Source organism: Pempheris klunzingeri, chromosome 11 (assembly GCF_042242105.1).
Source record: "Pempheris klunzingeri isolate RE-2024b chromosome 11, fPemKlu1.hap1, whole genome shotgun sequence".
Lineage (NCBI taxonomy): Eukaryota > Metazoa > Chordata > Actinopteri > Acropomatiformes > Pempheridae > Pempheris > Pempheris klunzingeri.
Window position 1 is genome coordinate 17,981,975 of NC_092022.1, and position 17,070 is coordinate 17,999,044.

Here is a 17,070-nt window from a genome sequence, read left to right on the forward strand (position 1 = left end):
TAAAATTTACTGATTATATCCATCAGGGTCTCTGGGTAAGAATGATGTAATTTAAAATCATCTTATTCCACACTATCTGTATCATATTCTGTTTCAGCTTGTCCTATCTTTTTACTGAACACGTGATGTTTACTAGCGCTAAACAAATAGTCAATTGAGAGACTATTATCGTGAAAATCATTTGCTGAGCCAAGCTTTCCTTGGCCCTAACTTCTCAGTGAACATTCCCTGTTTTACCTTTTGACAACACCTGGAGCTTTAAAAACAGTGATGGACATTTGTCAAGTTTTCTGATGTTTAATGGACCAAATGAGTCATTGAAAGTCGCAGAGTGAAATATTCAAACCCAAAACTCCACAATTTTTAAGGCTACAGAGTTATATCAAGTTCTAGATGTCTTGTGGATCATTTTACAAATAATTTCCCAAAATGTGGAAGTCAGATATTTTGAGTATCTTTGGAAGTTTTCTCCACTAGACTTTTAAATAAAGCTCGGTGGGTTTGAACATTGTGTGGCCGGGGGCCAGTGGGGGTATAAGAGGTGTACTTACTGAGACATTTCACACCGTGACACTTTCCGGGCTGGCTGCTGTCCGTGGTGCTGATGGGTGCTGTCGGTGTGGCCGCCTGGTTGCTCCTCTCCAGGCCTGCGGGGGGCAGCAGAGCGCGCTGCGGCTCCACTTTGTGCGGCGGGAGGAACTTGAAACGTGAGCAGCACAACAGCCAGAAAAGAAAAACATGGCGGTGCCCGTAAGTGCAGCTCGTCTCTGTCGCCTGACAGGACGGAGCATCACCTCCCTGTCAGTGGGACACAGGCGGGCTGTCAGCCTGCCGGCGAGGAGATGCTACACAACTACCTCGACGCGGAACCGTGAGTGAATGTTTGGTAAAAGTTAAAAAGAGATGTTCGCTTGTGAGCGTGTAGCTCAGAGGTCAGCGTCCCGTCGGGCACAGCTGAGCCTCTAAGCTAATGCTAATGTTTGTTATTGTTCTGGACTTTTCACGTTTAAACCTGCAACTTCCTGCAACAAGGAAACAAACCTGGCAACCAGGCTGTAGCCATAGTAACGACAGTGGTTACCGTTGAGACGTCTGCATTAAACTACTAAACAAGACATGAAGTTACTCAAGCGCTGTGCTTACAGGCAGAATGAGGAGGGTTTCCCTCAAAAACAACTCACATAAAAGTAATCCCGCACAATCATCATCTATGGCCCACTAGAAGTGGGTGGAGGTGTCTGTGCCTGCAGAGACCCTCTGGCTCTGTGCCTGGATTTTCTTATTTTGCTGTGATCGGGACCTTTCTGGGCTGTAGACCTTTCATGGGAGTGGGTGGGGTGTGAAGCCCCCAGCCAATAACAGCTCGCAGGGCGTGTGTGAGGGCGGGACATGGCGAGCAGGTGACGGGTGACAGGTGTGAGCGCCCATCAAGGAGGAGGCTTCTGGTGTCATGAGCAGGAGGAGGGGAGGGGGGCAACTTTGAATGCTGGTTTTACAAACCAACCACATCCCAATCAATCTGCCATTAAGTACACATTAGATGTTCTTGTACTTTAATTGAGTCTTTTCTTGTCATTGCACTACTCCAGTACACTTCATAGGGAAGTGTTTTACATTCTACTACAGATTTGGAGGCTAAGTGAGAGATCAGTAAGGCTTCATTATAAAAAATCAAACTGAAAGTCATTCTGAAAAATTGTGTTTGCATATTGTCTGCAGATCTTCAGTTCAGGCTCGATGAGCGAACTGCACACAGCAGTCTGGACCTCTTCAAGAAAGACACTGGTGTCATCTACCGCATGCTGGGCCTGGACCCGAGCCGCGTTCAAGACAACCCCGAGCGTTTCCGAGACTGGGCTGTTGTGTATGGTGATGAGAAGATCAGCAGTGGAAGACACTACTGGGAGGTGACGGTGAAAAAGTCTCAAGAGTTTCGTTTGGGTGTGGCAGAGGCGATGATGTCCCGAGACGACTGCGTGGGCACCAACACCTCCTCCTGGGTGTTCGGCTACGCTCAGCGCAAGTGGTTTGCCATGACGAGCAATAAGATAGTCCCTGTGACGCTAGTGGGCAAGCCGGACCGCGTAGGCATCCTGCTCGACTACGAGGCGGGCCTTCTAGGGCTGGTGGACATCAAAAAACCTGCAGTCATTCACACCATCAGGGCCCAGTTCAAGGCTCCGCTCTGCCCCGCGTTTGGACTTTGGGACGGAGATCTGCTCACACACTCTGGCCTGGAGGAGCCTGAAGGCCTGAAGTGAAGCAGGATAAACTGTGACGGTGGTGACTGAGATGGCCATGAAACGTCGCTGGCTTCTGTTTGCTCCGCGGCGACATTTATCGCAACTTTGCAGGAGAAAAAGCAGTATCTATGTGGGAAGCCTTTCCATATTAATTGCAGGTGACTGTTAATTTTCTGTGGTCCAGTTGGTTCATAATCATGACTCACAATGCAAGTTCATACTTGGTGTATGTCATCCAGCCTCAGGCAATCATATCACAGAAGCTGTTTTTGTGTGTACCTCATGTGTTACCTCTCAGAACAACTGTCGGTTGTTTTCCAGGAACATTTACTGCCAAGCTGTTGTTCTACTCTTGCACACAGTTACAAAGCTGAAATCAACAGAAAAAACTTTTACAGCCTCATTTCATACTGTATATTGTTTAATAAAATGACCTCACTGAAACTGCTTTTACATTTCTCTTTTATTTAATTGTAGGATGATATATATGTACAGTAATCCTCAAGTCATGCTGGGAAATCATTTCCTTTAATTCACTATGAATAAAATTAATTAATACATTAACTTGAGATGATTAAAGCGTATTCAATTTTTAATCACAGGACTTAGTTGCACATTTAGAACACTTCAGCCATTTTAAAATGGTGGTTGAATTTCTTGGTACACAGAAATTTAACGTGCAAAAGCTTTAATTGTCCTTTTTGTCAAAAAGTATCACTTCAAACACGCCTTTGTGTCTAGTTTGCAACGGTCATTTGCATAAATTGAATCATCCGGTTTGTGTAAGAGTAACATTGTTCCCAGCGTCTGAGGCAGGCAGATGTTTCTGTGACACTAAAGTTACTGATAAAATGACCATACTCTAATGAAGCAATCGTATTCAAAAAGAAAAACGATAACCGCATCGGCACAAGGTAACAGCAGTGAATGAACTAGCCTGTGAGCATCAATAAGCCGGGTTAAACTGTGCTGAAACAGTCCTTCCAGTGTTACAGGCACAAATACAACAAAGTGACCTCCTGCTGAGGTAGAATAGTTAATGAATCAGCTTTGGAAATATTTATTCAGTTATTACACAGGGGGGCATAAAATCCCCTGATTAAATCACACACTGCTGAAACAAAATGCATTTCAATATTTTAAAAATAAATAAGCACTATATATTAGATATTTACATCTCAGTGGCATTTTCTATCAGAAGCTGAGCACAATAACAGTTCATTAATATTGCAACACGAGCCAAATTGTGGCTTAAATTAGTGTCATTTTTCCCCACACGAGCAAAGCTGTTTATATAGTGCTTTGCTGATACCATACATTGTTGAACAATTCCTCCAGTCTGCAGAAATGCATTAAAAAGGGACTTCCTGCACTGTATATGTTCTCAACAGTCTAAAGGAGGAGCCCCACAATAGTACTGTATAACATGTATTACCATAGTTAAGATAAACTCATTCATTCATCATGTCTCTCAATCATCCTGTGTCCTTTCGGTCCTCTAAGGTGCATAATAACATAGATTAAATACCATTACAATCCCATTTGTGATCCCTCGTGATTTAAACGATGCTCTTCAGCGTATCCAGCGTGGTCTTCTGCTCCTCAGTGTCGCATGGCGAGTCGCCGTCAGGGTAAACACTCTGGTACTCTTGCAGGGCTGAAACAATAACATGATGGCCAAACTGCATGGCGTCATCTAGAGGTGTGTTCCCCCATCTGATAGATAACACAATGTAATATGGAGATGAATGGAATGGTTACGGTTAGTAATATGGAGATGAACATATTTTTTCTACTATTTTTAATCTAATATCAAATGAATGAGTTTATATTTAAAATCCCTACCTGTCTTTCATGTGGGGATTTACTTTACATATTTCAGTTAGGAAGATAATGGCCTCCACATGACCTGAAAGACAAAAGAGAGCAACCCCAACGCCATATTTCATTACTTCCAATTTAAATATCAAACCCGAGTTTATTGAAGAACGAATGAACCAATAATGGAAGTGTTACCCTCTGCAGCAGCAATGTGAAGCGCTGTGCGAGAGTCGTAGTCTGTCTGCTCCATGTTCACAGCTGAGAGGGCAAACCTGGAGGGGGGAACACACATGGACAGATTAACTGGAGCCAAACTTTCAGGGTAGCCCGATAGTTACACAAGTAAAGAACGTGTTAACATGAAAGACATGTTTTGATAAGCACTGAGTGAACTCTTAAAAGAATAGTTCAACTTTTGGGGGAATAGATTCGCTTCCATGCTGAAAGGTGACAGGACAGACACCACTCTCACATCTGTAAGCTGAATATGAAGCTACAGCCAGGAGAAGATTATTTTAGTTTAGCAGAAAGACTGAAAGCAGGGGGAAACAGTTTGCCTGCTTCTGTCCAAAGGTAAATGATAATAATAAACTTTATTCATATAGCACTTTTCAAAACAGCAGTTACTATGTGCTTCACAGTTAATAAAAATGTTTGATAATACACTACAAGATAACAGCAAATACAAATACAATTATAAAACAAAACAAAAACTCGACAGAGGAAGCAATAGCCCCAAAAATGTATAACAAGCAATATAACAAGCAAAACAAGATTATGAGACGAATAGGAATAAATAGGAATAGAACCAGCCTGTGCAAGTTTTCCAAAGAGTGGTATCAAATCTGTCTATCATCACCTCTAAAGCTCAATACTTAACATGCTGTATCTTTTTTTGAGTAATGTGTAAAAAAGTTGTGATTTTATGGGGATTATGTGCTGCTTTAAAGCCATACATTTTTGTCATTTTCAAACTTTTTTTGTACCAATGAAACAAGCAAGACATATGTTCATTAATGAGTTTTAAAGGTGCCGGCTAACTGTCTCTCAGTCCTAATTCTAAGTTAGGCTAACCTGGTGATAAAAGTGAGAGTTTTTTGTTAAATGAAAAGTCTGTGTTTTTGCTTACCTCCTCAGGGCAGACACGTCACCACTGTAGGCTGCAAACATCAGGTTTACCACGGACTTGTTCTAATGGATACAAAGGCAAACTATTCTGTATAACATTACGAAAAAACTTTTACATAAACATGCTCTATGCTTGTCGCACTGAACTTACTGGGTCATCATCTGATCTTCTTCTGGGGTCATGTTTCTTAGTGAAGTGTCTCAGGTTGTCATAATTGTGGAAGTTGAAGTGAGACACCAGGTCCTTGTGAACCAGAAGTGAGATGGAATATATGAAGCATGCATTTACAGTCAAATTAGATAAAGACAACAATCAATGACACTGTGATGGTGACTGAATACCTGACAGAAGTGAATGCCACGAACGCTGTTTCCGAGCCGATCTAAAGGTGGGGACCAGCACATCATGCCCATGACGTTGGGGACCACCAGTAGAACAGCACCTGAAACACCAGATTTAGCTGGCAAGCCCACCTGAGTGCAAAGAATATGTCTCATTTGAAAACTGACAAGCTCTAGAAATCTGGATTAATCATGTTATGATGTGTAACCACTCAAGGCAACAAGAGCAATGATGTTTTCAAACAGATCCCGGACTTACATGGAAGGCAAACTGCCCGGAGAAGTCGTACATGCCACAGGAATGCATGAGACTCAGCGTGTTGCGAACGGCTTCAGCGCTCAGCACACGCTCGCCTGTGATTGGGCAAATACCCCCGTTGGCCAGTGTGGCAGCCATGACACTTCCTGACTCACAGGTCACCTCAATGGAGCACAACTGGAAAGAAAAAAAACAGAACTGAACTTTTTGAACTAGACGGGGAAATATAGAGCAGTTTCATAGGAATAGTTTGACATTTTGGGAAATACACTTGTTTGCTTTATTTCCAAGAGTTGGATGTGATGATTAGTATTACACTACAGCGAGGAGCTGGTTAGCTTAGCACATAAAGACGGGACATGGGGAAACAGCCAAGCTGGCTTTTTCCTAAGATAGTGTGGTATCTGATATGTTATGTGCATCTGCTATGTTATATGTATGTGTGTGTCTTCTCTGTGAATGTTTAGGTAAGAGAGTCAGTTAACACATACCATGCATCCCTTATCATTATTATCAGGCTGCCCCAATAAGTCGTTAAAGACTCTCCAGCTGGTCCAGAATGCTGCTGCTCGTGTTCTGACGAGAACTAAAAGAAGAGACCACATTTCTCCTGTACTGGCTTCTCTTCATTGGCTTCCAGTAAAATCTAGAATAGAGTTTAAAATCCTTCTCCTCACCTACAAGGCTCTTAAGGGTCAGGCCCCATCATATCTCAAAGAGCTTATAGTACCGTACTACCCCACTAGAGCACTGCGCTCCCAGAATGCAGGTCTACTGGTGGTTCCCAAAGTCTCCAAAAGTAGTGCAGGAGGCAGAGCCTTCAGCTATCAGGCTCCTCTCCTGTGGAACCTCCTTCCAGTTTGGGTTCGGGGGGGCAGACACCCTCTCTACATTTAAGAGTAGACTAAAAACCTTCCTTTTTGACAAAGCATATATTTAAGGGCTGGCTCAGGCCTTAGACCAGCCCCTAGTTATGCTGCTATAGGCTTAGACTGCCGGGGGACTCCTATGGTGCACTGAGCTCCTCTATTCTCTATCCTCCTCTTCCTCTCCATCGTTATGTCTCATGTCAGCCAAATGTCTGCCTGTTCGCTTACACTTGTTTATTTCAGTGAACTTTGTAAAGCACTATGAGACACTCTGTTGTGATATTGGGCTATACAAATAAATTGAATTGAATTGAATTGAATTAAAAAATATACGGCCAGGGTGCTGCAGGAATGGGAACATAAGGATGTGGTGACTTTCCAAGAGAGACAATTTCTATACATCCCTCCATTAGGGCAAGACCTCTTTGGGCCTTGCTACTGAGGGAAACCATATGGTGAGGTAAGCGTTCCTAAAGGTATAAAAGATGACATTCAGAGAAGCTCGGGGAAGACGTTAATTTGGGAAGGGGATACTCTGTCTGTAAGAGACAAATAATTGGGTTACGTCTTTCCAGGCAACCATGGAGCCTGTTAGACAACTGATCTTTTTGTAATAAACCTGTTTTTATGCAACAAGTCGTTGTCAGCGGACGTTTTTCCTCCCATCATCTGCACCTCATCTGCATCAGAGAAGTCACAACAATAGCAACCGCTACAGCTCCCAAACAGACATGTTATAACTTGTTTGTTTGATCTGTACAAAAAGCAAACTGTAAAAACGATGTTGTGCTGGTGTAGGTACCAGATCTGCTCAGGTCCTGCATTTACAGATGCCGTTGTACATTATGACATTATGCTTGGTTATATGTTGGAAAGTGAATGCAGGATCCCGGATGCACAGGACTATTTCTTGGCTGTGTGCACGGACTTCCTGAAGTCGCTGTGAGGACACTTTACTCTAAACTCAGCTAACCAGCTCTTGGCTGTAGCTTCATGTTTATGATACAGATATGAGAATGGTGTCAATCTTCTCATCTAACACTTGACAAGGCAGGCAAATAAAAACATTTCCCAAAATGTTGGACTTTTCCTTCAAAGTTTCATCCACAGAATACTTCAATGCTAAAGACAAAGAGTCTTACCTGAAAATAGAAGTCAAGGGCAGCTATCATATCTGCACTGTCAGGAAAGCACTGGAAGGATTAAGATCAGAGTCAGCACGTACTGATCATATTAAATTTTTTTTCTGGAAACCTGTAAATAAATTACCCTCAAAAAACTCACTTTTTTCTCCTTGAGGTAATAACCAATTGCATAATTCCTATCTCCAGTCTCCCTCTCCGACTGGAAACTGCAAAAACATAACAGATTTTTTTTTAGAAAGTTGTATTTTCTGTGACACAGGACAATTAGGTTGTATTTCTTGAAAGGCAGTACTCACGTTGCATTGCTGAAGCCCACGTACTCTGTACCAGCCATGCTTTTCAGAAACTCCATCACCTGCAGTAACACACATAGTTCAATAGGGCCAAACAAATACATGGAATTAATTTGAGAATTAAAAAGCATTTACTTACACAGTCGAACCTTTCGGCCTTATTTGCATGAGGCTGTCAACAGAGGGGAAAGAACACTTTCTGAGAGTGCGCCAACAGTCAGCATGTCCCTATAGATGGCAGTGTTTGAGTACTTTGACACTACAGCAAAGTTTTGAGTCCATTCTTGGGTGGGCGTCAAGGTGTTACATGTACATGAAGTTTTTGTGACAGTGGTCAGTCCAAGTGGCAATAAGCCACCTGTGGCCTGGGGGCCTGGCTGTGCTTGAATTTCACAGACCAGTAAGGGATCATAACCAAGTCCAAATAGGAATGGTAGCCACATTCATATTTAATGAATACCTATAAAGGTTAAAGATGGAATCAAATATTGCTGAGAAGGGAAGGAATGACCTGAGGACATACATCATGGCCAATAAAGAAGGAGATTTCATGTCTTTCCTGGTAGTTGCTCTGCCAATTAGTTTTTCCAAAAAGTCATATAAATTTTTGACAAACCTTTGAAGGTACAGCCTACAGGGGCATGAATATTCCAGAAAGTGAAAACACAGCTTCTATCAACTTTGTACTTTCTTGTTGTGTACGTAAAATATCGAGCTAGGTGCATAACCTCTAGAGTATTAACAAAAGCTATATGCAAATATAGTAACTGTACTCAAGCAATATTGCCCCATGGACACGCACAAACGAGGGTGGCTGGCACACCCTCTGTTCTGGGGGCTGTAATTGGCCAAAGGCACACACACGCCCCTGCTGTCAGACCCAAACACCGGCAGCCCCTCCCTCGCTGCTGAACGTGACCCACATATGATAGGAGGTCCAGAGTATCTCTTCAGTCAGCTGAGGGGCTTCGGGAAAACACAACAGAGGATACGTACACAACCATATATGACTCCACTCCACTCCGATATGTCAGGCCAAGGGTCAATCAAACAGTGATAACCGTAGTCCAGATGCTAAGGGCAACAAGTGACCAGCCAACAGACCAGATCAGATACGTGATGGCTGACGTCACACTTCAGGACTGAGTTTGTTCACCCATTTTCAACCAACATTGTGTCAAAATAATGTTTCCTTTGATGTTTTGCTGCGAGTAGGACAACATCACCACCAATAGCTTCAGCTTAAAGAAATTAAGCATTTTGTGGCTTCTTACCGGGCTTCAACTCGGGGCAATGGTGCATTCATTTGGGCCTTCAAAACAAAAGCATTTTGTGAGCACTTCTTTCACGCAGATTGCAAATAGTGGTAGTGGCTATCACATGCCTATGCGTGGGTCACAAGTATATTTGTTTTGCCAAAATAAACATAAGTGGAGGTGCTCTCATGCTGCATGTCGCAGCTTTCATTTTGCAAATTTAGTGATACTGGTCCACTCTACAGTTTGTTGAACAACTTCTGCGTAGCTAAAATTAATGTTTTAAAAAAATTACGACTGATTGTTTTTCATCATTACTTTTGAAGGTCTGAATGACAGCTCATTTGACCAGTGTTTAAGCCCAGAGAGGCTGCAGCAGAACGCTACACTGCACAAAAATAATTTAAGGCTAATAACTGAAAAACATTTAATAATGATAATAGTCTGTGTTTGCATCACAAAATACTTGAGATTCCTCCTCAACCTCATTAATGACAACTTACTGTGTGGCATGTTTTGTGTGTATATCTAAAATAAAACCTTTATTAAAGAACTGATGACGATAGCTCCGGCATTCACCATCGGGTTGTGTGGTTTATCTGCACAAGAAACGAGAGCATGTTATCACTCATTTGCTCCAAACCACAAGAGCAATAAAGGGCTGAGATTAAAGAGGATATTTCATCAGGGGTGCTCAAAGTAACATCAGCTAATAAACTGAACACGTACAGTCCAGTCCTGTTTGCTTCAGAGGGGAATACGTGATAGCAAATGGCTACAAAGGTGAGGTGATAGTATGGATAGTTTGGTACACAATTTGGCTTAAAGTCCATCTGGGTAACTTTTTTTTAAAATGGGGGCTTGTTCTTGCACCATCTTTGCTCTGCCAACAACCAGAGTCTGTTGAAATTACTGACAGAGGACCTGAGTAACTAACATTTCTGTTTCGCGTGGTTTTGCTTATTACAAAACTAGAATTACTGTTTGTTCCTCTGTAGAGACGATAACTGTAGTGAAACTCTCGATTACACTAATCACTTACCCTCCTCATTTAGTGACAGTTTGTTGAACTTGAATCCACTGGGCTCTTTTCCCACAAAGCGATGAACGTGGTCAGTGCCCAGCTCGTGCACAGCGATGGCGTACTCCAGAGGCTTCACACACGACTGCAGACAGAAGGGAACCTTTGTGTCACCCACAGAGTGTCTGCATGACATGAGGATGTGATGGAGAAGCATGGAAACAAATAAAAGAAAAATGGAGGAGTGTTAGTGAGGCACTACACACGGTGGAGAAATGAAACAGAATGGAAATATACATGAAAGTAAAGATGATATTGTACCTCTGTCCATCGATTGTGCACAGAGACACACCCCAGAGATCAGGGCTGAACTTAGCCAACTGAGGAATGTAATCAGCTACCTGCATGACGACATGAAACACATGAATGTAACCTTAATGGACGAGCAGACACTGAATCAGTATGTGAGTTTGCATGTTACTTACTTGTCCTGCCTCCTGCTGTTGTGCACTGTCATACATCCTATTAATCTGCTGGGTAAACTCTTCAAGGTCTGGGATGATGAACTTCTTTCTGAAAGCCTTAGTCAGCAGCATGATGTTGTTGCCCACACACCTACAAGAGGATACCTGATTGAAAACTTCCAACACAGATTTTTCTTTATGTACTAGATTTATGGTATATAATTCAAATAAAATGCCATTAACAGATGGGAGGTAACAGGCAAACTGAAATGAAGCGAATCTGGTCATAATAGTGGTTCATTTTTTTTACTGACAGTCATAGCAGGAAAATAACTGGTGCTCCTGAAGCTGAAGCAGCTTAAGTGTTTCTCACTGTGACAAATGTCAAAATGTTCCAAAGTAATGGGAACACTGTGTCTGTTCACCTCTATCGTATTAGGTTAGAGGCAGATGATGATGCATGGCCAAGAAAAAATACCAGCTTGAATGGCATTCATTAATTAAATGTTCGTAGTGTAATGTTGATTGGTTCGCTAATGCAGACAGCTACAGGATAGTATGGCTGATTTAACTGCTGTAAAGAAGCTAGCAATCATGTTACACTAAATTATAGTTTTAGTTTTCTATCATTATTTATAATTGGGCTTAGTAACACGAGCCTCCTGTCTTCTGTCGGTTTTGGTGTCTTTGACTCAAACACAAGGCCTCCATCACAGAGTCTGGCTCTGAGAAATGTTTGTATAATTCCAATCAATGTCCATTTATTTGTTTGGCTTTCATCATTGTTTTGCATCACACTGGATTCAAGGTGACATGCTTTGGGCTAGTAAAGACGCAGCTAAAAGGGTAAACAAACACTCCAGCCTGTATCAGCAGATCCTAATAGTTACTATAGCTTTCCATTGCCATAATTGGTCAGTGATGCTGTAAGGTCTCAGGAAAGGTCTGTGCGTTCTGTCACAGCTGGCCTGAACTAGAATATCTGGCCTGCAGCCCTTACTAATCCAAGGCGATGCTAGCGTGAGGTTTTGGGACACCAGAAGAAGAGAGTGGAGAGAGCTTGCATTATTCATATGGGTCATTTCCTTAAAAAAAAAAATAGGAGCAAGCTCTCTCTATTTCTAGTACCATATTTATAGTGAGCTCTTGAGTGTTCTCCAGGAAAAGATAACCTCACAAGAAAACAAGACAAGAACGTGACATACAACCAATTAAGTTTGATGAAGAAAAGGTGACTGTGTCCCCTTCCACTGCTCCAGGCCAAGGGATGAGATTGAGTGAATCATGCTTATAAATTTGAATGGGAGTCTGCATGGCGCTTATTGAGTCTACTAATGTAGTTGCGTCAGTCTGAAAAAAACAGAGTGATGCCCTTTCATTAACAGCCCTGCAGACCCACTCAGTCTTTCTGCACCCTCTACTGCTTCAGCTGGCATGTGTACATGTGTGAATTTGGTCAGGAGCAGCTGTCAGCCATAAAATGCCTGTCTCTGTCAGTCTCTTGGACTCAAATAGCGCTGACAACAGATTACTCCTCCTATTACTTCTTTATATAGCCACAAAAAAAGTATTAAAGTATTAACCTTAGTTTACCTTGCACCTAGCATGCTTTCATCATTTTTCCCATACTTTTTTCTGGGAACATCCTCAGATTAATTAGCATTCTTCACAAACTAATTTGAATATGCAATTTTTAACATTAGAATTAACACCAGATAAAACTGGTTATGCAGCAGATGTAGAAACAGAGTGTGTATTTAAACAATGCAGGTAAAAGTTGAACACTCCCCTTTGAAGAACGATGTGCATGACTTGTGTTTCCATAAATAAACAAAGCTTTTCTCACCTTCTGAATAACGTCTTGTCCATCATGACTGGACCGATAGAGTCACGTGAAGACTGTCGCATCTGACGGACACAGTCACGCAGCCGAGGGTCAGACGTCAACAACCCTGTTTTTCTCAAAGCCTGGAGAGCAGGTGGAAGAGGTAGGTTTGAGCAAAATAGTCCACAAGGGAGAAAAAGAGGGAGACATGAGTGACAAACTTTATCAAACACTTTGGGTCATGCACAGCAGTGTTAATGTGATGTCAGTTATCAGGATATCAAACATGTGTCCAGGAAATTTATTGCTATGGGACTTGAAAGGCCCACATTGGCCTGAGGAGGAAATACAGGCATGAACCAGATTACTGGAATACCTCTGGTAAGTCACACGTCAGACTGACAGTCACTATATGAACCACATGCATCTATTTTGGGGACACCATGTGCATGACCCACCCGCCCAGAGAGGCCCCAGTGTTTCTTTGAGTCATCTCATCTGAAAACTGATTCAGTGAGCGAACATCCCACCGGCCACGTGGCTGCAAGCGTGCTGCTGCTGTTATTGAATGTCTGTGAGGAAATGCTAAAATTGGATCAGCGCTCATAGTATTTTTGGATGCTAATTTTAGAGTTTTATCCTTGAGCTGACGGTGTGGGAAAGTTTTCTGTTTAGGTTTGTGATCGGTTTTACCTTCACAAACTGAATAATAACACAAAACAGACACAGAAAGGGTTTGTGAATGAGATCTCAATTATCAAATTATAGCGTTTATTACATAATATCTGTTAATAAATACACATTACCTTGTAGAGCTGAAACAATTAGTCAATTAATTGATTAGTTAATCCACAGAAAGTTACCCAGCCATAATTTTGAGAACTGATTAATTGTAAAAGTCAATGAACATGATAAAATTTCACTGGCTCAATGTAACCAGTAAAAGTGAACATTCACTGGTTTTCTTAGTCTCGTGATAGTAAACTGGATATGTTTGGGTTTTGTACTGGACAAAACAAGCTGTTAAAATATGTTAACATTGGCTTTTCTCATTTTCCTTTTGCCGTATGTTTTACAGTCTGAATGATTACCTGATTCATCAAGAAAATAATCAATAATGAAGGGTCAGTTACATTTTTAATTACAGTGTGTCAGGATGGTGTGTGATATATTAATACAATATAAAACTATAAATTTAAGCATGTTGGTGGAGATTTTTTTGTTTGGTGAGTTAACATTATTACCTAAACTCGCCTACAGTATTTGCTGTTAGCCTGTGATTGGACAACATATATATGTTTTCACCTATTTCAAACGCAAATCAGCTTGTTTCCACAACTATCTGAAACCATGTGTCCTTTTTATGTTAGTAGTAAGTAGTTACAGTGATGATGTTGCCATATCTACAACAAGAGAAACTAGAATTACCTCACCCTAATTCTGGCATTTAGAGCATTTTTTATGACTTAGACACATAGGTTATTATTGTTAGGATGAATGTTTTTGCAGTCATCTACATGCAAGGACACTGACTGACTAACATTTTCACCATACATGTCCTTTCCAAGTCACCTCTACAAACACATCCAGTCATGCATGGCATGACAGCAAGCCACCTGTGTTGACACACGTCTCTCCTCCTAAATGCGAGCTCCTTTTTAAAATTACTGAGTTGCCATAGACACAGAGGTCACCAGATGTCCACGTCTGGCTTTTTCTATGTGACTAAAAGGTTGCACCACATGAGGCTAAATGAGGACACAATGTTTTTAATTGCTTGTTTGTTATCACAGTGCACAAAAACACCATGCATCAATGTCTGAGATACATATGGTATAGGACTAGCCCATTGCAAGACAGTGGTACAGGTTCACAGAAGATTGTTTCTTCAGTAATGTGTGTGTGTGGGCCCCTGTATTAAGATATCTGTGCCTTACAATCTACCTTAGTCATGAAGTAAGCCCTTAGGTTCTATTGTTTAAATGAAATGAAACGAGGATGTATATTTAGTCTCATTATATAAGAAAGACCCTAACAACCTTTTAAACTTAACCGTGCATTCAGCTGGAGATGCTCTGGGGTCAACGTCTACGTATACATATCACATGGAAAGTCAAAACAGTCCACGGTGTAACAGAAGAAGTATGAATGTGTTGTTGACTCACATTGACGAACTGGGAGAGGGGGATCATGTCTTTGCCCTCAGTGATGGTGTAGAAAAGTAGGTCCTCCATGCTGGACATCAACCTACTTCTGCCAAAACACACACAATATAAATATATATGAAATGAAATATGCTGTGATCTTTACATTTGGACTGGCTCCAATGTATCAAGTCAAAGCCATGAGCGATGTGTCCAAGTTTGTGTCAACTAAATGAGCAGTAGTGAAAATACTGGCAAACATCCAGCTATAGCTCTAGTACTTAAAAGTGTGCATATGAGAGGGGCCCTGACCTTTCTGCCTCGACAGTATGTACATAAAAACTATTCCTATATACAGCACACAGTATTTTACTGTATGGGTCTAGCATACCTAAAGTAGACAAACATGTATTTTTTTTTCTTAACAAGAGTGGAAAAAAAGAAAAATACAACTGTTAATGCTAAATGGTGGAATGAGACATCCAAACACTTCTCTCCAACCTGTGTCTAGACCTACTTGTTAATTCAATTACTAAAATTATATACAAAATATAATCGAATGAAAAATGCTTTGTGGTGGAAAAATGCTCATTTTACTTTCTTGCCAAAATTAAACTACAAGATTGATGAGACTCTCTGTAACATTATGTGAGCTAACATTAGCTAGAGCAAAGCTACAGTTAGCTTAGGTTAAAGAGTGGAAGCAAAGGGAAACAGTATATACCTACCATGACCTATAAAGCTCACTAATAAACACAGTACATATTGTTTGTTTAACCCTCTCAAATTTGAAGTTTAAAAATGACAAGCGGTGATTTTAAGGGCTGCAGGACTATTACTATTTCTTAACTTCTATTTCTGGAGGAGACTGAAAATCGTCAGAGACGATTTAGAACGTGGAAGTGAGTATCTTTGGTGCTGCTGCAAGTCTCGCGAGATTAGTGCATGTTTCTTCATTGTGCGCAGTGTATGTCCGTCCTTGTGTAGTACTAGCCTAACCTATCCCCAACCTAAACCTTGATCTAACCCTAACCTAAATTTTAATCTAATCCCAATCTAACCCTAAATCTAACCCCAGCCTAAACTTTAATCTAACCCTAACCTAACCCTAAATCTAACCCCAACCTAAACTTTAATCTAACCCTAACCTAACCATACATCTAACCCTAGGCTAAACCTTAATCTAATCCTAACAAGAATCTTGAAGATGAAGAAAGATGAAGAACCATCCCCATGGCGCCCAGGAGGTCTCTCACATAAACCTTGTAAAACTACAACCTGTTTTTACTCTTTTTACAGTTTTGTGTCAACTAAACAAGTAACATATGATGTGCTAATTAATTAGCTTTAGATTTTTATTTTTATTTTATCTAATTTATCTTTTTTAGCAGAGACAGTTCAAACTACGTGTCAGACACAAACATTTACATGTTGCATAACCCAGTGGTATTTTTGACACATTTACAACCTAGAGGGTGGAACATGTGCTGTTGTAAAGAGAAGTGTGGTGTAATATGAATATGGCATCTTTCTTTTCCCTCTGTGCAACATGTAAATGTTTGAAAACAGAACAGCACCCAATCTCATAGACACATGATGCTATGTTTTATTGCAAGAAAGAGATGAGGTACTTGTGAAAGTGTGAACTAATCACACACACACACACACACACACACACACACACACACACACACACACCACAGGAATTCATCCTGAATTACTTAATGCATTAAATCATGGGCCAAGCATTAGTTAAGCATTACTCACATACATGATTTGTATTATATTTTGTATTATCTTATTATAAAGTGTTACCCTGTTAAGTCGGCTACACAGCCTATACAGACAGCTCCATGAGGAATACCATGCAGGAATAGTCTTGAACAATTACAAAGAATAACACAATAATTTGGCAAATTAATGGTGATTTATTCATTTAGAGACAACCTACTGTGACCTACTTTGAGTGTCCTTGATCCACATCAGGGCTCTTCTGGTAGTGAAAGGCTCTTTGGGTGTGAGGTGATGCTGCGGCCCAACAGGGGAGAGGAACAGGTTGCTGGGTCCTGGACAAAACAATGTTGTCAGCTCCCACTCTGGCGGAGATCCCTGCATTTTTAAATAGCTGTGAGATCCCCGGGTTAGCTGTCCTCAGACTTTTCAGGCAATGCATTGTGATAAGTAGGGCTTAATCTTCAATAATTCAAGAGGGTTTATTTTTTTCCCAGTAGCTGATCTAGAGATAGTTGTGACCAGTGCC

At 41.1% G+C, this 17,070-nt stretch overlaps 2 protein-coding genes across 2 annotated transcripts; one reads left to right on the forward strand and one right to left on the reverse strand.

Moving 5' to 3' along the window:
• The first annotated feature begins 732 nt into the window (after positions 1–732).
• Positions 733–2,767, forward strand: spryd4 (SPRY domain containing 4). The gene is made up of 2 exons (XM_070839245.1): positions 733–871; positions 1,720–2,767. Exons 1-2 carry the CDS (start codon positions 739–741, stop codon positions 2,259–2,261), a joined length of 675 nt encoding a protein of 224 aa, XP_070695346.1. The 5' UTR covers positions 733–738; the 3' UTR covers positions 2,262–2,767.
• Positions 2,660–17,070, reverse strand: gls2a (glutaminase 2a (liver, mitochondrial)). The gene is made up of 18 exons (XM_070839244.1): positions 16,772–17,070; positions 14,832–14,919; positions 12,688–12,809; positions 10,863–10,992; positions 10,699–10,778; positions 10,399–10,562; positions 9,897–9,955; positions 8,240–8,272; positions 8,104–8,162; positions 7,947–8,013; positions 7,805–7,855; positions 5,794–5,970; positions 5,535–5,666; positions 5,344–5,436; positions 5,194–5,255; positions 4,260–4,336; positions 4,089–4,152; positions 2,660–3,959 (listed from the first exon to the last, which is right to left on the reverse strand). Exons 1-18 carry the CDS (start codon positions 16,981–16,983, stop codon positions 3,803–3,805), a joined length of 1,827 nt encoding a protein of 608 aa, XP_070695345.1. The 5' UTR covers positions 16,984–17,070; the 3' UTR covers positions 2,660–3,802.

Excerpts from the sequence above, each read along its gene's own strand:
- spryd4 (XM_070839245.1), top strand. The coding sequence starts at position 739 with ATGGCGGTGCCCGTAAGTGCAGCTCGTCTCTGTCGCCTGACAGGACGG. Across the intron at positions 872-1,719 it reads AACTACCTCGACGCGGAACC|ATCTTCAGTTCAGGCTCGAT; the intron begins GTGAGTGAATGT and ends TATTGTCTGCAG.
- gls2a (XM_070839244.1), bottom strand. The coding sequence starts at position 16,983 with ATGCATTGCCTGAAAAGTCTGAGGACAGCTAACCCGGGGATCTCACAG. Across the intron at positions 10,779-10,862 it reads AACAGCAGGAGGCAGGACAA|GTAGCTGATTACATTCCTCA; the intron begins GTAAGTAACATG and ends GTCGTCATGCAG. Across the intron at positions 8,014-8,103 it reads GTGGGCTTCAGCAATGCAAC|TTTCCAGTCGGAGAGGGAGA; the intron begins GTGAGTACTGCC and ends ATGTTTTTGCAG.